General features: G+C 47.8%; 1 protein-coding gene across 4 annotated transcripts in view; it reads left to right on the top strand.

Moving 5' to 3' along the window:
- SBF2 (SET binding factor 2) overlaps positions 1-23,606 on the top strand; it is a 300,830-nt gene that overhangs the window by 148,508 nt on the left and 128,716 nt on the right. For all 4 annotated transcript variants that reach the window (XM_066583539.1, XM_066583538.1, XM_066583537.1 and 1 more), the window contains exons 9-15: positions 7,641-7,754; positions 9,846-9,923; positions 10,001-10,114; positions 11,087-11,215; positions 16,336-16,437; positions 19,935-20,139; positions 22,706-22,815. In XM_066583539.1, the coding sequence (XP_066439636.1) occupies positions 7,641-7,754; positions 9,846-9,923; positions 10,001-10,114; positions 11,087-11,215; positions 16,336-16,437; positions 19,935-20,139; positions 22,706-22,815 (852 nt within the window). The remainder of the gene's footprint in view (positions 1-7,640; positions 7,755-9,845; positions 9,924-10,000; positions 10,115-11,086; positions 11,216-16,335; positions 16,438-19,934; positions 20,140-22,705; positions 22,816-23,606) is intronic.

Raw genomic sequence — 23,606 nt, 5'->3', positions numbered from 1 at the left:
TGCATTGTCCTCCGACACACAAAAAGGAACTTATATGTGTAATGTAAGGAGCTGCAAAACCTGCTGACATCTACGGACCGCGGACAGGACACAAATCCCCAACATCCAGTCATATATGCCGACCACAGACAGGACACAGATCCTCAACATCCAGTCATGTATACTGACCACAGCAGGACACGGATCCCCAACATCCAGTCATATATACTGACCACAGACAGGACACGGATCCCCAACATCCAGCCATATATACTGACCACAGACAGGACACAGATCCCCAACATCCAGTCATATATAGTGACCACAGACAGGACACGCATCCTCAACATCCAGTCATATATACTGACCACAGACAGGACACGCATCCTCAACATCCAGTCATATATACTGACCACAGACAGGACACGCATCCTCAACATCCAGTCATATATACTGACCACAGACAGGACACGGATCCCCAACATCCAGTCATATATACTGACCACAGACAGGACACGGATCCCCAACATCCAGTCATATATACTGACCACAGACAGGACACGGATCCCCAACATCCAGTCATATATACTGACCACAGACAGGACACGGATCCCCAACATCCAGTCATATATACTGACCACAGACAGGACACGCATCCCCAACATCCAGTCATATATACTGACCACAGACAGGACACGGATCCCCAACATCCAGTCATATATACTGACCACAGACAGGACACGGATCCCCAACATCCAGTCATATATACTGACCAGAGACAGGACACGGATCCCCAACATTCAGCCATATATACTGACCACAGACAGGACACGGATCCCCAACATCCAGTCATATATAGTGACCACAGACAGGACACGCATCCTTAACATCCAGTCATATATAGTGACCACAGACAGGACACGGATCCCCAACATCCAGTCATATATAGTGACCACAGACAGGACACGCATTCCCCAACATCCAGTCATATATACTGACCACAGACAGGACACGAATCCCCAGCATCCAGTCATATATACTGACCACAGACAGGACACGGATCCCCAACATCCAGTCATATATACTGACCACAGACAGGACACGGATCCCCAACATCCAGTCATATATACTGACCACAGACAGGACACGGATCCCCAACATCCAGTCATATATACTGACCACAGACAGGACACGGATCCCCAACATCCAGTCATATATACTGACCACAGACAGGACACGGATCCCCAACATTCAGCCATATATACTGACCACAGACAGGACACGGATCCCCAACATCCAGTCATATATAGTGACCACAGACAGGACACGCATCCTTAACATCCAGTCATATATAGTGACCACAGACAGGACACGGATCCCCAACATCCAGTCATATATACTGACCACAGACAGGACACGGATCCCCAACATCCAGTCATATATACTGACCACAGACAGGACACGGATCCCCAACATCCAGTCATATATACTGACCACAGACAGGACACGGATCCCCAACATCCAGTCATATATACTGACCACAGACAGGACACGGATCCCCAACATCCAGTCATATATAGTGACCACAGACAGGACACGCATCCTTAACATCCAGTCATATATAGTGACCACAGACAGGACACGGATCCCCAACATCCAGTCATATATACTGACCACAGCAGGACACAGATCCCCAACATCCAGTCATATATACTGACCACAGACAGGACACGGATCCCCAACATCCAGTCATATATAGTGACCACAGACAGGACACGCATCCTTAACATCCAGTCATATATAGTGACCACAGACAGGACACGGATCCCCAACATCCAGTCATATATAGTGACCACAGACAGGACACGCATCCTTAACATCCAGTCATATATGCTGACCACAGACAGGACACGGATCCCCAACATCCAGTCATATATACTGACCACAGACAGGACACGCATACTCAACATCCAGTCATATATACTGACCACAGACAGGACACGCATCCCCAACATCCAGTCATATATACAGACCACAGACAGGACACAGATCCCCAACATCCAGTCATATATACTGACCACAGCAGGACACGGATCCCCAACATCCAGTCATATATACTGACCACAGACAGGACACGCATCCTCAACATCCAGTCATATATAGTGACCACAGACAGAACACGGATCCCCAACATTCAGTCATATATACTGACCACAGCAGGACATGGATCCCCAACATCCAGTCATATATACTGACCACAGCAGGACACGGATCCCCAACATTCAGTCATATATACTGACCACAGCAGGACACGGATCCCCAACATCCAGTCATATATACTGACCACAGACAGGACACGCATCCTCAACATCCAGTCATATATACTGACCACAGACAGGACACGCATCCCCAACATCCAGTCATATATACAGACCACAGACAGGACACAGATCCCCAACATCCAGTCATATATACTGACCACAGCAGGACACGGATCCCCAACATCCAGTCATATATACTGACCACAGACAGGACACGCATCCTCAACATCCAGTCATATATACTGACCACAGACAGGACACGCATCCCCAACATCCAGTCATATATACTGACCACAGACAGGACACGCATCCCCAACATCCAGTCATATATACTGACCACAGACAGGACACAGATTCCCAACATCCAGTCATATATACTGACCACAGACAGGACACGTATCCCCAACATCCAGTCATATATACAGACCACAGACAGGACACAGATCCCTAACATCCAGTCATATATACTGACCACAGACAGGACACGCATCCCCAACATCCAGTCATATATACAGACCACAGACAGGACACAGATTCCCAACATCCAGTCATATATAGTGACCACAGACAGGACACACATCCTGAACATCCAGTCATATATACTGACCACAGACAGGACACGCATCCTGAACATCCAGTCATATATACTGACCACAGACAGGACACGCATCCTCAACATCCAGTCATATATACTGACCACAGACAGGACACGCATCCTCAACATCCAGTCATATATACTGACCACAGACAGGACACGCATCCTCAACATCCAGTCATATATACTGACCACAGACAGGACACGCATCCTCAGCATCCAGTCATATATACTGACCACAGACAGGACACGCATCCTCAACATCCAGTCATATATACTGACCACAGACAGGACACGCATCCTCAGCATCCAGTCATATATACTGACCACAGACAGGACACGCATCCTCAGCATCCAGTCATATATACTGACCACAGACAGGACACGCATCCTCAGCATCCAGTCATATATACTGACCACAGACAGGACACGCATCCTTAACATCCAGTCATATATAGTGACCACAGACAGGACACGCATCCTTAACATCCAGTCATATATAGTGACCACAGACAGGACACGGATCCCCAACATCCAGTCATATATAGTGACCACAGACAGGACACGCATCCTTAACATCCAGTCATATATGCTGACCACAGACAGGACACGGATCCCCAACATCCAGTCATATATACTGACCACAGACAGGACACGCATACTCAACATCCAGTCATATATACTGACCACAGACAGGACACGCATCCCCAACATCCAGTCATATATACAGACCACAGACAGGACACAGATCTCCAACATCCAGTCATATATACTGACCACAGCAGGACACGGATCCCCAACATCCAGTCATATATACTGACCACAGACAGGACATGGATCCCTAACATCCAGTCATATATACTGACCACAGCAGGACACGCATCCTCAACATCCAGTCATATATAGTGACCACAGACAGGACACGGATCCCCAACATTCAGTCATATATACTGACCACAGCAGGACATGGATCCCTAACATCCAGTCATATATACTGACCACAGCAGGACACGGATCCCCAACATCCAGTCATATATACTGACCACAGACAGGACACGCATCCTCAACATCCAGTCATATATACTGACCACAGACAGGACACGCATCCCCAACATCCAGTCATATATACAGACCACAGACAGGACACAGATCCCCAACATCCAGTCATATATACTGACCACAGCAGGACACGGATCCCCAACATCCAGTCATATATACTGACCACAGACAGGACACGCATCCTCAACATCCAGTCATATATACTGACCACAGACAGGACACGCATCCCCAACATCCAGTCATATATACTGACCACAGACAGGACACGCATCCCCAACATCCAGTCATATATACTGACCACAGACAGGACACAGATTCCCAACATCCAGTCATATATACTGACCACAGACAGGACACGCATCCCCAACATCCAGTCATATATACAGACCACAGACAGGACACAGATTCCCAACATCCAGTCATATATAGTGACCACAGACAGGACACGCATCCTGAACATCCACTCATATATACTGACCACAGACAGGACACACATCCTGAACATCCAGTCATATATACTGACCACAGACAGGACACGCATCCTGAACATCCAGTCATATATACTGACCACAGACAGGACACGCATCCTTAACATCCAGTCATATATACTGACCACAGACAGGACTCGCATCCTTAACATCCAGTCATATATAGTGACCACAGACAGGACACGGATCCCCAACATCCAGTCATATATAGTGACCACAGACAGGACACAGATCCCCAACATCCAGTCATATATACTGACCACAGACAGGACACGGATCCCCAACATCCAGTCATATATAGTGACCACAGACAGGACACGGATCCCCAACATTCAGTCATATATACTGACCACAGCAGGACGTGGATCCCCAACATCCAGTCATATATACTGACCACAGCAGGACACGGATCCCCAACATTCAGTCATATATACTGACCACAGCAGGACATGGATCCCCAACATCCAGTCATATATACTGACCACAGCAGGACACGGATCCCCAACATCCAGTCATATATACTGACCACAGACAGGAAACGCATCCTCAACATCCAGTCATATATACTGACCACAGACAGGACACAGATCCCCAACATCCAGTCATATATACTGACCACAGCAGGACACGCATCCCCAACATCCAGTCATATATACTGACCACAGACAGGACACGCATCCTCAACATCCAGTCATATATACTGACCACAGACAGGACACGCATCCTCAGCATCCAGTCATATATACTGACCACAGACAGGACACGCATCCTCAGCATCCAGTCATATATACTGACCACAGACAGGACACGCATCCTCAGCATCCAGTCATATATACTGACCACAGACAGGACACGCATCCTCAACATCCAGCCATATATACTGACCACAGACAGGACACGCATCCTCAACATCCAGTCATATATACTGACCACAGACAGGACACGCATCCTCAGCATCCAGTCATATATACTGACCACAGACAGGACACGCATCCTCAGCATCCAGTCATATATACTGACCACAGACAGGACACGCATCCTCAGCATCCAGTCATATATACTGACCACAGACAGGACACGCATCCTCAACATCCAGTCATATATACTGACCACAGACAGGACACGCATCCTCAACATCCAGTCATATATACTGACCACAGACAGGACACGCATCCTCAGCATCCAGTCATATATACTGACCACAGACAGGACACGCATCCTCAGCATCCAGTCATATATACTGACCACAGACAGGACACGCATCCTCAGCATCCAGTCATATATACTGACCACAGACAGGACACGCATCCTCAACATCCAGTCATATATACTGACCACAGACAGGACACGCATCCTCAACATCCAGTCATATATACTGACCACACAGACAGGACACGCATCCTCAACATCCAGTCATATATACTGACCACAGACAGGACACGCATCCTCAGCATCCAGTCATATATACTGACCACAGACAGGACACGCATCCTCAGCATCCAGTCATATATACTGACCACAGACAGGACACGCATCCTCAGCATCCAGTCATATATACTGACCACAAACAGGACACGCATCCTCAGCATCCAGTCATATATACTGACCACAGACAGGACACGCATCCTCAGCATCCAGTCATATATACTGACCACAGACAGGACACGCATCCTCAGCATCCAGTCATATATACTGACCACAGACAGGACACGCATCCTCAACATCCAGTCATATATACTGACCACAGAAAAGACACGGGTCACATACACTGCCGAGGTATTAGTGTATCTTGACTCCACCGGAAGCTAGGGTTCTGACAGGAGGAACGCCCCTCTCACACCCCTAGCTCCCGATTGGCTCAAGAGCTGAAGGTGCTACAATGAGCTAAAGTGCATGTCTGTGTAAAGGGCCCGTCGCGTAGCTGTAGCGCTGTGACATCAGGTGTTGTGGAAACAGGACAAAATCTTAAAGTGAGGATGAAGTCTCATCACTACAATTAAAGACTGAGTTACCTATGGCTGAGTATTTTGATAGTCACGGACATAAGTGAATCCTGCACTGAGCAGGGGGTTGGACCAGATGACCCTGGGGGTCCCTTCCAGTTCTACCATTCTATGATAACCTAGAACGTATGAAGGTTGCTATATGAAAAGGCAACTTCAAATCCTAACAACATGGATGAATTTAGGAGTACAAATTTATAGCCATCTTTGATCATTTTAACACAGTCCTGAATATCTCTCAGGGTTTATGGTGGGGTGGACTACCTTATAAATCTGGTGCAGAGAGAATACACAGGCCTGGAGACCCCGTAGGCCCAATTTACACGCAAAGATGATGGCTCAAAATTCGTTCAAAAGTTAGGGAGAATGAAAGTTTGAGCGATCATTTCGCATAAGCTGCTAATGAGCACTAATCCCCATTAGTAGTTTATTAGCTTCATTTGCATGTAAATGAGCCTCTGGGACCTGTATACAGAAATCAATGAGAGCCGTGCCTGCAGTTACCAGTGTTGGCCACCACATGGTAGGTCGGCCTCTGTTACTGCGGCGCTGACAGCTTGCGCCCGCACATCTGATCAGTTGGGGGTTTAACTGTTTAATCTGCTATTAAATATTACCTCTAAAAGGATGTTCATATTTTGGCCAAACATGGCTGAGGTGGGAACATCGCTGATTACAGGGGCTGAGGTGGGAACATCGCTGATTACAGGGGCCAAGGCGACGGAAACAGCGGACCCAGATTGTTTTTGTAGTTTCCATGAAAGTCGATGGGATCTGCATTGTCGCTGCTGCTTCTACTTTATGGAAACGGCATAGTTCACGGCGCTCGGCCATTAATGTGCTTCCAACCACCGCATTCAGGGGGGCCGGAGGAGGCGCGGGCCCTTATGTAAGATACCAGACGTTTATAGCAGATCTGGTGGATTTGTCATAAAAGTCTGTGATAGGATTAGCCCCTTAATTTTCTGTAAAGTAACTTGTGTCAGGGCCGGATTGATCATTCATACACGGACTGTATTGTAACCTGATGAGGGCGCTGCTCCCTGACTGGAGTGTGATGAAGCCCCATTGTTACATCTGGTTTCCTTCTTTATGCAGTCTGTGAATAGTGCCAGTAGGCTTCCGATCTAGTGTGACCTTGTACCTGCTGAGAAGACGCAGTGATGCTGATACTTCACGTCTCCTCTTGTTTCAGCTCGATGTCATCATAGCGGATCTGGACGGAGGAACCATAAAGATACCCGAATGTATCCACCTGTCACCGCTGCCCGAACCGCTGCTGCACCAGACACAGACCGCCCTCTCTCTAGTAAGTGCATGGAAGCAGGGGGTCCGGTATTCTGTAACTGAAGCTTCATAGGCGTATAATTAAAAGGTCTGCAGCCCGTCCTGATCTGGTGCTGCTCACACAGCTGAGGGTTTGCTACAACTCTGTCCAGTCTAGACAATAAGTGAAGCATCCTGGGCTCCAGACTGATACATTGTAACATGTGGCTTTACACCGGACCACTATCGTCCGAATAGTCACTCGATACAGCGAATATAAGGGATAGTTGTTCCATCTGAACACGGCCACAACCAGGTGACGAGCCAGAATTATGTCACCAATCGCTTTGTTTCAGCTCACCTAATTATAGTCGGTGGTTGTCGTCTGGTGTAAGAAGGTAATTGTTGTCTTTCATCGATGGCCGACGGCTTTGGCTGGTTTTGGTTTTCAAAGACGCTTATTGCAGCACCAGCTGTTCAGTCAAATTAGTGGCAGACGCAGCAGCGAGCGCTCATATAAAGGCCATTCCTGTTTATGTGCGCTCGGTGGACTCTACAGTCAATGAGCGTAAGTCGGGAGCGGTCGAAGTTTGGAATACACACCTGCCAACCTCACCCCCCTAACGAGTCAGCGGATGATATTTCAACCCATATAAATGCTCCCAACAGTCCGTTACGCAATTATACAGTCGCTGTGTACAAAAGCGCACAACAGTCATTCATACGCTTTAGCAGCTATTTTGTTTGCTTCTCATTCATCCAGTTTATGCAACCATAAAAGCTGAACGCGTAAACGGGCAGCCGCTCGCCTCTGGCGCGTAGACGGGCAGCCGCTCGCCTCTGGCGCGTAGACGGGCAGCCGCTCGCCTCTGGCGCGTAGACGGGCAGCCGCTCGCCTCTGGCGCGTAGACGGGCAGCCGCTCGCCTCTGGCGCGTAGACGGGCAGCCGCTCGCCTCTGGCGCGTAGACGGGCAGCCGCTCGCCTCTGGCGCGTAGACGGGCAGCCGCTCGCCTCTGGCGCGTAGACGGGCAGCCGCTCGCCTCTGGCGCGTAGACGGGCAGCCGCTCGCCTCTGGCGCGTAGACGGGCAGCCGCTCGCCTCTGGCGCGTAGACGGGCAGCCGCTCGCCTCTGGCGCGTAGACGGGCAGCCGCTCGCCTCTGGCGCGTAGACGGGCAGCCGCTCGCCTCTGGCGCGTAGACGGGCAGCCGCTCGCCTCTGGCGCGTAGACGGGCAGCCGCTCGCCTCTGGCGCGTAGACGGGCAGCCGCTCGCCTCTGGCGCGTAGACGGGCAGCCGCTCGCCTCTGGCGCGTAGACGGGCAGCCGCTCGCCTCTGGCGCGTAGACGGGCAGCCGCTCGCCTCTGGCGCGTAGACGGGCAGCCGCTCGCCTCTGGCGCGTAGACGGGCAGCCGCTCGCCTCTGGCGCGTAGACGGGCAGCCGCTCGCCTCTGGCGCGTAGACGGGCAGCCGCTCGCCTCTGATCACTCCTCTTTACTGTTAATGGAGGCGGGCGGCTTGAGCGATCTGCAGGCCTCTCTGCCTTTATGCACCGAGTGGTGATCGCTCCTGTGTAAAAGCACATGAGCTATCATCGCATCTGCGCCCGATAGTCATGCCATGTGAAAGGGCCCTTACCTAGGGCCCTTGTAACAGACTATCAGGATAGAAGACATATTTTTTATAAATAGGACTGGAGGATCCATTTAAAGTGACCCTTCAGTTCCAGGACAAAATATTACCAGCCATCGGTCTTCTGTCTGTTGTCCCTCCAATCGGTGGTTCCAAATCACTCAGGATGGCCTCCACAATTTTCCAATTAATTGTGATTATCCGGCACTGATCACGTGAGCAGCACTGGCCAATCAAAGAGCAGGTGTAGTTTATCTGCAGTCTAACACTACCAATGCACTATGGGGATAAGGGAGTCTGAAATTTGAGTCGGCCATCTTGAATGACTGAAAATTGGACTCTGCGTTGATAATTAGAGGTACAGCAGGTAATGTAACTGCCCCCTCCGGTCACCCAGGGACCTGGAGGTCAGTTGATACAGTCTCTTATTTGCTTTTAGCTTTTGTGGTAATTCTGCCAACCCTTCTTTTTTGTTCATTAGTCATTTTTTCTCCTCTTTCTCAGGTTCTTCATCCGGATCTTGAAGTGGCAGACTATGCCTTCCCACCGTTGCGCACTTCTTTGTCCCACATTAAAATGCTGGTAAGAGTCGGAGGTTATCATCTAGCGCGCAGTGCAATGTATAAGCCTCGGTGTATTTTACCTTTCTCTCCCCACAGGATAAAGAAGTGCGTGCCGTCTTCCTCAGATTGTTCGCCCAGGTATTTCAGGGATACCGTTCCTGCCTTCAGCTCATCAGGATACACGCAGAGCCGGTCATACACTTCCACAAGGTAACATCCGTAACTATGTGTGTCTGATCATGGAGTATAAGATTCCCTCCAGCCACTTCTAGAGCTGCATTCATATTTCTGCCGTTTTCCTGTGAGCTGTCAGACTGCACTGTCAATCATGCTGATACAGCAAATAAATCACTTTATTATGCTCCTCTAATGACCTGGCAATTATCATTCATAGATTACGATGGACTTGGTTACTATGCAGAACCAGACAGATTTTTGACTTTTGTTACTGTGCAGTGCTGTCCAGATCTCTGTACTGTGCTGCTATGCAAAACCGGCAGGATCTCTGCTCCGTTATCCTGTGCAGTGCCGACCAGATCTGCGTGCTGCTGTGCAAAACCGGCGGGTTTTCTGCACTGTTACCGCGTACAGCCGGCGGGACCTGTGCACTCTGTTATTGTGTACAGCCGACAGGACCTGTGCACTTTGTTACCGCGTACAGCCGGCGGGACCTGTGCACTCTGTTACCGCGTACAGCCGGCGGGACCTGTGCACTCTGTTACCGCGTACAGCCGGCGGGACCTGTGCACTCTGTTACCGCGTACAGCCGGTGGAACCTCTTGGCGCTGGCACATAAACTTTGATATAATTTGCTGCAGACCTTTTTGCTCTTTTCATCTCTGTTTTCTTCTAATTATCCAAAAACAATAAATAAAGTCAAACGAATCTGGAAATAAAGTCAACCTGCTGAAAAAATACAAAGTCCAGGCCGGCCCTCAGCGCTCCCAGTATAATAATGTAGGGAAAAACTGTCATGGCGTAAAGCAAGACCAGAACTGGAACTTTAGCGCATAATGCATAAAGAGCAATTACCCCAGAATAAAGAATGGCTGATAACAGAGAGCAATAACTTGTATATCTGTCCGTAGAATAATAGTAGGAAGAGACTAGTTATTGAATGCTCAGGGACCCCCATCAGCCCAGACTTCCTGACTTGTGCTCGTCTTTTCTCTCTCGTTGCAGGCCGCCTTCCTGGGACAGCGCGGTTTAATAGAGAACGATTTCCTCACTAAAGTGCTGAACGGCATGGCGTTTGCTGGCTTTGTCTCAGAGCGGGGACCTCCGTACCGAGCCTGCGATCTGTTTGATGAGGTAAGAGGAGTTCTTCATCACTAGCACTACAACATATGTACAGAGCGGTTGTATCAAGATTACAATTATTCCCTATCCACGGGATATCCACAGGATAGGGGATAACTTGCTGAGACCCAGGGGGTCCTGTATCTCCCTTTCTCTTCATTGTGGAGTTGCTGCAGCCCCTGTAATGAGGAGGAGACTGAAAGACAAGCTGTTCGAACAAGTCTGTTATATCTCCACTTTCATTGGGACTGCGGAAATACCCGAGCAGCAGCCGCTCTGGTATTTAAGTCAGCTTCATTGAAACGAATAGAGCGCCAACTGCGCATGCTTGGCCAGCGCTCCCATCATGCTGGTGCCTCTGATGGGAAAAAAGTCACCCCTGCAGTGACAGGCAGAACGGGACACTGGAGTTCTGTTCTTGAGATCAACGGGGATCTCCGCATTGAGACCACCACTGATCAGAAAGTTATCCCCTATCCTGTGGATATCCCATGGATAAGGGATAACTTGTAATCTTTGTGCAACCCCTTCAAAGATTTACAATCATCATTTAAAGGGGAACACCATCTAGAACCGTAGTGCCACATTCACTGATTACTAGCTTCCCCACCTGAGCGAGCTGCTATGAGCCCACACTGAGAAGGAGAGGTGGACACAGGACCCCTATTCTCAGATATGGTGGTGGTCTCAGTGGTCATACCTCCACTGATCATACCTTTTATCACCTATTTAATAGGTAGATGATAAAAGTCTATTGTGGTACAACCCATTTAATCTGTGGCATAGCCAAGTCAGAAAAATTAATTGTGGATTTGGCAATTAAACCCTGTGAATGACGCCTTAGACCCCATTAACGTGGATTCTGCATCTGTTTAGCATCCAACTCAATCTAGTGGTAAACCTACAGCACAGATTTTAAAATCCACGTTGTGGGGGGAAAAAAGAATTGACGTCAACTGTTGAGGAAAAGGAGTTGTGTGGCCGCACGGATTTTACCCACAGAGCATAAAGCCTCATGCGATTCCACTTGCAAATCTGCAGCAGAATCCAGGTTCAGCTTTGGATTTCTGCTGCAAATCCGTGGCGAGTCTACCACTTAAATTGCAGTGAGCTCATGACCCTAAAGTAACCCTCTGGTCCTAGGGAAACAAAGATGGCCGCCCCGCTTCTCTGACTACCCTATGTACACTTTGTATTAGGCCACTCTCACACAGACGATAGTAAAAACGCTGCGCTTGTAAACTCGGTGTTTTTACTAGGGCTGCGCCGCTTTCTACAGTGTTCAGTGTGAGTGATTGGCTGCTTTTAGAGCAGTAACAGCGCAGGCAAAGCAAACCGATGACGTCATCACTTTCATTATCCCTCCCAGAGGTGGTAAGATGCTGTACACGGCGTTCTACTGTGTTTTTGAAAGCATTGAAAAACGCTGCACTTTAGTGCTTGTCTGAGAAGCCCCGTTGAAATGAATGGAGGTGCTTTGCAGTGTTTAGCATGACGTCTCAAACGCAGCGCTAAACACTGTAAAAACCACCTGTGTGAGAGCGGTCTAAGACACTACATGCTGCTCTTACTGGTCAGCACTGATCATGGGGGCAGCACTGGTTAATCAGAGCAGGTGTAGCGTCTTAGACTACTAACGCATACTCGTACACAGTCTGAGGCTGGATTCACACGAACGTATATCGGCTCGGTTTTCACGCCGAGCCGATATACGTCGTCCTCATCTGCAGGGGGGGGGGGGGAGGATGGAAGAGCCAGGAGCAGGAACTGAGCTCCCACCCCCTCTCTGCCTTCTCTCCGCCCCTCTGCACTATTTGCAATGGGGAGAGCCATGATGGGGGTGGGGCTAATTCTCGGAACTTAGCCCCACCCCCGTCCCGCCTCCTTTCATTGCAAATAGTGCAGCGGGGTGGAGAGGAGGCAGAGAGGGGGCGGGAGCTCAGGTCCTGCTCCTGGCTCTTCCATCCTCCTCCCCCTGCAGATGAGTACGACGTATATCGGCTCGGCGTGAAAACCGAGCCGATATACGTTCGTGTGAATCCAGCCTGAATTGGGCTGTGTAATGGCTGGGCTAACGAGCGCTCATGTCATTGATCGGTACTCGTTATGAGGCTTAAAGAGCTGGCCCTGATCAAACCATGGAAAAGAATGTGTTGTCAACAGCAAGTTTTGGTGCCCCGTGAAAGAAGCAATCACTCAGCATACCATACAAACGGGTAGTAGTGGCACCTCCACTCGGTCCGATCGGGCAAATTAATGTTCCTACGAAGATCCTTACCTGACCATCGGGCTGTGTAAAAGGCTCTTTTAGGCCGGCTTCAGACAAGCCTGTCTTTACTCTATATGTGGTCCGTGTTTTGGGGACCGGACATAAAGCTAATGTAAATCTATGGATCTATTCTATCTGATAGCTTGTTGCACTTTATCTTCACTCTGACACATTGTATCAGTTTGGAATCCCGGTTTAGCTCATAGAGGATTGTCTAGACTGGACACAATTGTAACAAACCCTCAGCTGTGAGAAGTATAAGCTCAGCATCTGGCTGTAACAAATACATTTCTTTCTATACACAGACAGCAAGCAGAGTTCTTGATAAAGATGAGGGGCTGAAACACAAAGTACATTATAAAGCTGGAGAATAGATGCAATGTGAATTTACAAATCTGCATCATGGGGGGGAGCTGGTATTTAGGGGCAGGAAGGAAACACTTTCCATAAGCCGCTCTTGTTTTTCTGGGCCCCTGAGAATGGCGTGTTCGGCTTTAGATGTTGTTCTTGGTTCGCTCCTTGCAATTCTTTAATAGAACTGATTTCCATTAGCGTCTTTTATGTTTAATTGTTACTAATTAGTTTCAGGCGGTTCTCACGGAGCCGACCTCACCATCGCTTCTGCAAAGCATTTCCAAACGGGGCGCTGGGATGTTTGCTGAGCAGATTTCGCTACCTTCTATTAACAGCTGCATGACTTTTAAAATTCGTTTGCCCCGAGCAAATAAAACGTGTGGCTCAATGCTGCGCTCTGTTTATAGTAGAGAGGGGAGGTAAATAAACGGAGCGGCGCGGCCATCCGGAGCGACTCTGTTATCACTTTATAGGGCTAAGTATAGGCTGTAAAGAAGTTAGAACGACTAAAGTTCTTTTAGGCTGGGTTCACACAGGGCGGATTTGCCGCGGCTAATCTCGGGATTAGCCAGCCATGTGGATGAGATTTCTCAGAAATCTCGTCCACACGGGACGGCCAATCCTCTGCGGTAAGTCTGGCTGAAACCGCTGCTGCGGCCGCCGCTGCCGCGGTTTCAGAAGATGCAGCATGTCTATTTACCTTTCCTTTTTTGTTTATTTTCATCGCGGCTGCGCTCTCCTCTATGGGAGCGCCAGCCGCAACGGAAAAGCAAGCGGCCGGGCCGCTTCAAAGCCGCCGCGGCTTAAACCGCGGCGGTTCTCCCGGCGGTAATCTCGCTGTTTTTGCTGCGGCCAAACCACGAGATTTCCGCCGGGAATCCGCCCTGTGTGAACCCAGCCTTAAAGAGACAGCGCTGCAAAATGAGTGGCACTGTGCAAAGAAGCAGTGGTCCCTGCAGAGCTTCGATAGGTTAAGCAGATATTGGCTTAACATGGTGACAACGGGAATACCTCTTACAATGATGCAGCCAAGAGGATGGAAACAACTGAGCGCGGCTCGACTAGACTTTCCACAACTCCCATTCACTTCTTTGGGGGTTACAGAAACAGCCTAATTCAGCCCACGGCATCTGTTTCCGTAATTCCTGAACAGCCTACACCTCCGCATACGGGTGGAGCAATTATAACTTTCAATGGTACTATTTAATGTATCATATAATGTAATGAAAAAAGTGGAGTGAAATGGAAAACAAAAGCACAATTCCATCATCTTTGGGGGAGTGAGTGCAGAGTGGGGAGCTTGTTTTCATGGCATACACGCTGCGGCAAAAATGACATGTACCAATCCACAGACTAAAGGTATCGATTTACGACAAACCCAAATCTATGTAGGTAGGTTTTTTTGCTGTACTACTTTTAAAAATAAAATATCTTTGAAAAAAATATATATGTGTGTGTGTATGTATGTATGTATATATATATATATATATATATATATTTTGTGCCGCCACCTTCTGACAGCCATAACTTACTATTTCCATCAATATAGTTCTGTGAGGGCTCGTTTTTTTTTGCGGGATGTTCTGTAGTTTCTATTGATACTGTTTTGGAGGACGAATCACTTTTTGGTTGCTTTTAATTGCATTTTTTCTTGTAATATTTATTATACATAATAAAAAATGTAAATATAACATGATTAATAAATATTACATCCATAATATAAACCTTTTTTTTTACTTTTGTTCAACTGCTTATTTTTTCTAATGATTAATAAAACTTCTTTTAAACTCATTTTTGCATATTTTTTTTAGTCCCATAGGGGAATCGAACTTGAGATTGCTTGATTACTCATAGATTATAATGCAGTACCATAGTATTGCATTATACAGCAATCTGACAGGCCATCAACCATGGCAGCCCTGGGGAACTTTAGAAGGCCGTGGGCTGCATGACAACCGAACAGCATCTTGCGAACGCATCGGGGTAAAATCCACTTCATGTGAAAGCCTCCTAGGGGTACGTTCACATGGTGGCATCACCGCAGTCATTTCCATCTGGAAAAAAGTGTCAATATTTGCAGCTTTCCGCTGTGGTATTTCTTGTCTTGATCATGAATCAGGTCTTATACTCCAGTCACATCCAGAGCTGCATTCCCAGGTTTTCTGTTTTCACACTAGCCCAGAAGGGCTTTGTATCTTATCTCTGGCACAATGCGTTTTTAGTTGTGTTGCATTGTGGGAAACGCAGTGTTGCACATGAAGCTAGTTCCAGAATGACGGCATTAATGATGGCACTTCGGCTACACTTGTATGATCAGCACGGTGCTGATGGATTCTGAATGCGGCTTTGGGTGTGATTGGAATATAGGGATGCTTCATTCTCTAGCACAGTCATTGTTGCCTATAGTGTTAATAGCCTCCTCCTACGCCTGTCAGTGTCGCTATATGAGACGCTGCTCGTTACTGACGTTGCTCCTCTTTTTGAATTCTCCCATTGCCTTTTTTTTCAGCTCGTTTCCTTTGAAGTGGAAAGAATCAAAGAAGAAGAAAACTGCGACGCTCAGGAGATGCTAAAACGGGTGAAGGAGCTGGCGGAGCAGCTCTTCAAAAACGTAAGAGTCCCCTCCTCTCCTTACAGCAGGATGATTTTGTACCCATGCAAAGGTCCTGCACAGTACCAGTGGGGCCTGGAAAGGTCTTCCCTTAAACGGCTGGGTTCACCCATTTTCACTGATGCAGAGACCTAAGGCCCTTCTGGATGGGAATGCTGGATAGATGTATTGAGCCCGGCATCCCCTCTGGTACTCCATAGGCTCATATAAAGCCACAATGGACCTCTAAAAGTGTATTTCATTAACATTAAGTTATTCTCTAACCCCAGGTAAGAGGGTAACCAGCCGGTCAGTGGGGATCCCGCTGCGACTCCCACTGATAGCCAGAATGGGGGTCATGTGCCCCCTCAAGACAATGGCAAAATAAATGGAGCAACCGTGCCCCATGTTCAGCTACTGTGCTATTCATTTCAAAGGGAGCTGCGAAAATAGCCGAATTCAAGCTCTAGGCAATCTCTGGCGCTCTCATTGAAATGAATGAATCAGGTGGTACGGTGTCTTTATTTTGTTACATTTTTGGCTGCTGGCACTGATGTGAGTGGATGTGTCCGAGTGCGAAATAATCCCTGCCTAATCCAGTCATTAGCAGCACATATACAGCACGAGTGTTTGTTTTACTTCTCAGGAATGTGCCAATATGCGAGAGCGCCCTCCGTCCTTCATACACTGCGCTCAGTAATGGCCATCAGCCATAAGGGGCACCACAAATCCATTAAGGCCCTTTTTTCTGACACTTGAATCATATGTGACTGATATCAGCCGCTCCTTTTATAATGCAGTAGCATTTTTATAATGGCTGATACCCATTTTTTAGTGTTACTGGCCCTTTAGGATGCTTACCCTTCTTAGTAGTCATTAACCTGCCCTTCCTCCTGCCATAAGGGAAGCCAACAGCTCACTTAAAAATGGAAGAGGCACAACGATACCAAGTTCTCCCCTTCTACCTCTCCTGATTGCTTTAGAGGTTGCAGGACACTGGGTTCGGTTTTGCATACCTAGTGGACATGCCGAGCGGTGAGATCCCTGTGGAGGCAAGAGCCACTCTGGTTTCGAGAGTTTTGGGCAAGACATTTCCCCTCACCACCTCGCTTTGCCCCTTCTGGTGGACAAACCGACCAGGTATAATAATCTACAACACAAACTCTCCCAGTTTATATGTATGGCGGCAAGGATCTACATAGTTGAAACCATCCCTTCTTCTGCACCCCATCATAGCTAGAATCTCCAAAATGATGATCTGTGAAAAGCTGTCTGCTATGAGGGATGATTCTATGGAGGACTTCCTTAAGACTTGGCAACCACAGCCTAACCATCTCAAATACGTCGTGACTACTGACTTCCTAGGAAGTCTATCCATTGGTCGCTCAGCATGCAGAGTCTCAGACTGGTCAGTCATATGGGAGAATCCCTTCCCCATGTTATATAACAGCTGTCATGTAGATGGGTGTGCCTCTAGTAGCTCATACCCTTAAGGTGGCCTCTAGTAACCCCATACTCACTGAGGAGGCCTCTAGTAACCCCATACCCCCTGAGGAGATCCCCATTAACCTCATACCCCTCAGATCCCCTGAGGAGGCCTCTGGTAGCCCCAGTCCCCCAGAGGGGGAGGCCTCTGGTAGCCCCAGTCCCCCAGAGGGGGAGGCCTCTGGTAGCCCCAGTCCCCCAGAGGGGGAGGCCTCTGGTAGCCCCAGTCCCCCAGAGGGGGAGGCCTCTGGTAGCCCCAGTCGCCCAGAGGGGGGAGGCCTCTGGTAGCCCCAGTCGCCCAGAGGGGGGAGGCCTCTGGTAGCCCCAGTCGCCCAGAGGGGGGAGGCCTCTGGTAGCCCCAGTCGCCCAGAGGGGGGAGGCCTCTGGTAGCCCCAGTCGCCCAGAGGGGGGAGGCCTCTGGTAGCCCCAGTCGCCCAGAGGGGGGAGGCCTCTGGTAGCCCCAGTCGCCCAGAGGGGGGAGGCCTCTGGTAGCCCCAGTCCCCTGAAGACGCCACTACATGAAGACGTTTCTATGCTTCTTTTCACTCAAGCAGGCAGATATGGCAATATTATTTGGGCAGATTCTTTTAGTTTGCAGCGGGGACCTGCCTGATATCTTCTATAGCCACCAGCTCTATACAGCACAATATACAGCAATCCTATATATGTAGCTCAGTGCCCCCGGCTGCCCCGGGCACGGGTTTGTATTTTTTTCTAACTTGTTTTATTGAACAATAAATACACCATACCGCATATAAATGAATAAAAACTTTTGCATAAACCATAAATTCTTCAGATTAGGGGAAAATTACATAAGCAGCATATCCACATTTGATACAGAAGTACAGTACACTGGTAGGGTCCAGCATTTGGCACCCATTTTCCTGGGCAGGTGCAGCTCTATTCAATAGACCCTGAAGCAGACCCTGCGCTGGAGTTGTCCGCCGGGCCGCACCGCCTTCCCCTCACCTTGTTGAACTTCCTCGGACATTTTCTATTTTTATAGAATATATTTCATATGGCATGGTGGAATTACCAATGTTCTGCCACTTTGAGAATGTTGGGGGGCGCCTGTCCATCCACCTCAGAGCGATCACCTTACGGGCCAGAAACGGCACCTTGATAAGAAATATCCGGTCATGGCATTGCCAGCGCTCCTCCAGAATTCAGGTTTGTAGTTTAATTCTTATTCCTCTTAGTATTGTAATTTAGGTAAATAAAACTTCGATTTTAATGAGGGTCTTTAAATGGGGAAGTTCTTGCCTTTAATTCTTGTTAATAAGCCTGGTGTGCACCCCGAGGCACTTCTTGTATACTTCATGAACACCTCAGCGACCCTTTGCTGCTCTTCTCATTCCTGGAAGCAGAGAGTGTTGTAATGTGGTGAGTTGTATCTGTAAAACGAGCTTCTTGCTTCTGATGAAATGCATTTCTTTTGCATGTTATGTAGAATTCCGGGTAACTTTACTAAACTCCTTCAGCATTTCATTGTAGATGAATTCTGTAAGCACTTAGCCTTACATGCACCACGTTACATCATGGGATACTCCAGTCACATCCAGAGCTGCATTCTCGGTCATACTGGTTTGCAGTCGGCTCTTAGGCGGCTCATGACATTTTTGCCCGCTGGTACATGCCCTACCCTGATAGAGTATTTTTAGCGTCTGTGCGTTGTGGGAGATACGTTACTTAGGGGCATCACCAGGTCTTCATAGGGTAAACTGAGGTTCCAGGTGAATGCTATAGCCGCTCTTTGTAATGTTGCCTTGCCAAATGCGGGGTCCTGAGGAGGGGTCCCCATTCTGTTTCCTCCATATGCCTTGATGGAAAAGAACTAGCTGAGGTGTACAGCCCCTTTGGGCTTCTCTGTCTGGTTGACTGCTAAAATAATTTACTGTTGATGTCACTGCCCCTTTAAGAAAATGTAATGAACCATCATGGTGGCATACATCTTCTCTAATTTTGTTACCGATAATTTCTCAGATTTGTCTGCCTCTCTGCTAATAGTGAAATGCTTTGATTTTCTTCTATAGGAAAACCCCAACCCCCACATGGCATTCCAGAAGGTCCCAAAGCCCACAGAGGGATCCCACTTACGTGTCCACATCCTCCCCTTCCCGAAGATCAACGACCTCAAAGTCCAGGAACTCATACAAGAGGGGGTCCATAAAAACCAGAATTCCACATTGGCGGCCCGGCTGGAGAAAAAGTGCATCGTTCCTGCAGGTTCCCCTGTCGGTGAGTCCTACCCGTGTTTCTGGTCACGAAAACTTCTATCAGCAGCACAAATTTCTCTTTAGTCCTGATAGCTTGTTACAATGTATCAGTCTGGAGTCCAGGGTGTTCATCTCACAGAGGGTTGGCTAGACTGAATACAATTGTAGCAGTCTTGACAGCAGATGTCTTGAAAGCAGTGAACAAGGTATAATGCAATACTATGGTATTGCAATATAATCTGATTGATCAAATAATTGCAAGTTCAAGGCCTCATGTCCACGGGGAAAATCAGGCCCGTCGTGGATTCTTCATGGAGAATCCGTAGCGGGTCCCTCCTGCCCCGCGGACATGAGGCCAAAGAATAAGAATAAACTCACCTCTCCGGATGCTGCAGTTCTTCCTTCCCGGCCGGATCTTCTTTCTTCGGCCCGGCGGATGTGCTCGGCACGCCGGCAGCGTGCCGCGTGCATGCGCTGGGCACATCCGCTGGGCCGAAGAAAGAAGATCCGGCCGGGAAGGAAGGGAGACCTGCAGCGTCCAGGACAGGTGAGTTATAATTATGGTATGGGTGTTCCGCGGATCCGGACGGCTTCAATAGAAGCCTGTGGGAACCGTCCCCGCGGGAGACCCGCAGTAAAATGGAGCATGTCCGGATTTTTTCCCGCACGCGGATTCGCATCTGAAGGGAAAAATGACATCTGCAGGTATTTAACTACCTGCGGGTATCTAATGCATCCCTATGGGCGCGCGGATCCGCGTGCGGGAAAAATACTGCGGATTTTAAATATTAATTTACCCGTGGACATGAGGCCCAAGTCCCATAAGAAGACAAGAAAAAAGTAAAACTGGGTAAAAAAGAAAGTTTTATTAACTGTTAGAAAAACATAAAGGTAATAAAAGTAAAAAAAAAAACAAACAACAAATTTTCATATTTATAATTCACAAAAAAACTCAAAACAAAAACAATTGGCATTACTGCGTCCCGAAGGTGCGATTTAGCAAAGCAACATGTGATTTATCCCGCACAATGGATATTGTCAGAAAGAAAAATACACAATGTCAGAGTTTAATAAAAAGTTATGTGACCTCTGAAATGGTACTAATAGAAACTACAGGACTTCCTGAGCCCTCACGCAACTATGTCGAGAGGAAATTAAAAAAGTTATGGCTGCCAGAAGATGGCGGCAGAAAATAATATTTTTTTCCAAAGCGTTTTTTTTTGCTGTATTACTTTTAAGAATAAAATACTATATACATTCGGTATCGTCCTAATCATACCGACAAAATAAAGTAATCATGTCCATGTTACCACAGTGCGTACGCCGTAAAAACCCTCAAGATGGCGGAGTTATTTTATTTTTATCCTTTCTCTCCACTTAGAGAAATTTTCTTAAACATTTTTCAGTACCTTATACGGTAGATGTCATGTGATCTGCTATAACTGGTTGTTTGTGGAGAACACAGCGACCGGCAGCTTTAAGGGGTTTCAGCACAACACATTATTGTCCACAGGAGAGGAAATGAGTTGCTGGTTGGTGGGGTCTTACTGCTGGACTCCCACCAATTCCAACCACAGGGTCACTTGCGTCCCTAAACGAATTGAGTAGCAGTAGCGAATGCGTTCTACTCCATTCATGCCAGTGGGACTGCCAGAAACACCCAAGCGCTTGAACTTGGCACTCTACAGCGGTGCCGTTGACATGAAAGAAGCGGAGGTTCACAGGCGCAAGCTCTGCTTCATTCATCCAGCGACGCTCCAGAGTCTTGTACTTAGGATTGATAGGAGTCCCGGTGGTCGGACCCCCCTATCCTGTGGAGGAGGGATAACTTGTTATCCTGTCAAAACCCCTTTAATAAGGTGAGTGATGCTTTGTTATTTTACAGCTTTGTAGACCTGAATGCGAAAAAAATCCCACCAGAGACCCCCATTAAATCGATTGTTGTTGACTGGTGGAGATTCTTCCTATTGGTCCTACAGAGTGGAGGGATCACTTCAGATCTTTCCGGTCCTTGCAGATATTTCTGACTGCCCTTTAACGACCAGCATCCTCATAAAGTAAAATATTACAATGTCTGCTCAGATTAAGGACAAATGACCCCTGCTTGGCCAGATTAAATCTGCAGTAAATGCCTTTTGGTTTGTGGCAGCGTGCCAAGCGTCATCCTGGAGGTTGTAATTCTCTCTTATTGAGCCACTCAGAACCGGGTTGGGGCTCCTCTGCTTTTTGTTGAGGTCTGCGGTTTTGCTCCCCGGAGTCATTAACAGGATTTTCAAATACGAACCTTGGGAACCATAAACTCTTAACCGAATCCATACAGGGCCTGTAGTCCATCTGCTGCTGTTAACCCTCACTACGCCAGTACTCACTGCCTATAGGGTCACATATAATGCAGGATAATCCCCCAATCTTTGTATTATGCCCTTCACAAGGCTATCACTGGCTCTACTGGTAAATGGATCTAGTTATGCACTTCTGATCATGGGTAATGCTCGTAGCCTTATGGTTAATGATGACTGTATACATTCAGCCTGACCCGCTGAGCTTACACTTCATTACTGCATCCTCACTCTCCTTTGCTCTTTTAGTTTCCATAGTGGACAAGATCAGCACTGTGTTCAACAGCGCCCGAAGGTTGGAAGTAGTACGAAACTGCATCTCGCATATTTTCGAGAATAAAATACTGGAAACTGAAAAGGTAATTTTTCACGTTCACTTGTTGTCTTTGTAGATAATGCAGATACATGTGGTACATACCTTATCCTCTACTGATCCTGAGTTACATCCTGTATTATACTGCAGAGCTGCACTCACTATTCTGCTGGTGGAGTCACTGTGTACTTACATTACTTATCCTGTACTGACCCTGAGTTACATCCTGTATTATACTCCAGAGCTGCACTCACTATTCTGCTGGTGGTGTCACTGTGTACATCCATTACTTATCCTGTACTAATCCTGAGTTACATCCTGTACTATACTCCAGAGCTGCACTCAGTATTCTGCTGGTGGAGTCACTGTATACATCCATTACTTATCCTGTACTGATCCTGAGTTACATCCTGTATTATACTCAAGAGCTGCACTCAGTATTCTGCTGGTGGAGTCACTGTGTACATACATTACTTATCATGTAGTGATCCTGAGTTACATCCTGTATTATACTTCAGAGCTGCACTCACTATTCTGCTGGTGGAGTCACTGTGTACATACATTACTTATCCTGTACTGATCCTGAGTTACAACCTGTATTATACTCCAGAGCTGCACTCAGTATTCTGCTGGTGGAGTCACTATGTACATACATTACTTATCCCTGTACTGACCCTGAGTTACGTCCTGCATTATACTCCAGAGCTGTACTCACTATTCTGCTGGTGGAGTCACTGTGTACATACATTACTTATCCTGTACTGACCCTGAGTTACATCCTGTATTATACCCCAGAGCTGCACTCACTATTCTGCTGGTGGAGTCACTGTGTACATA

Source organism: Eleutherodactylus coqui, chromosome 11 (assembly GCF_035609145.1).
Source record: "Eleutherodactylus coqui strain aEleCoq1 chromosome 11, aEleCoq1.hap1, whole genome shotgun sequence".
Lineage (NCBI taxonomy): Eukaryota > Metazoa > Chordata > Amphibia > Anura > Eleutherodactylidae > Eleutherodactylus > Eleutherodactylus coqui.
This window is presented reverse-complemented; position numbering and strand designations above follow the sequence as displayed.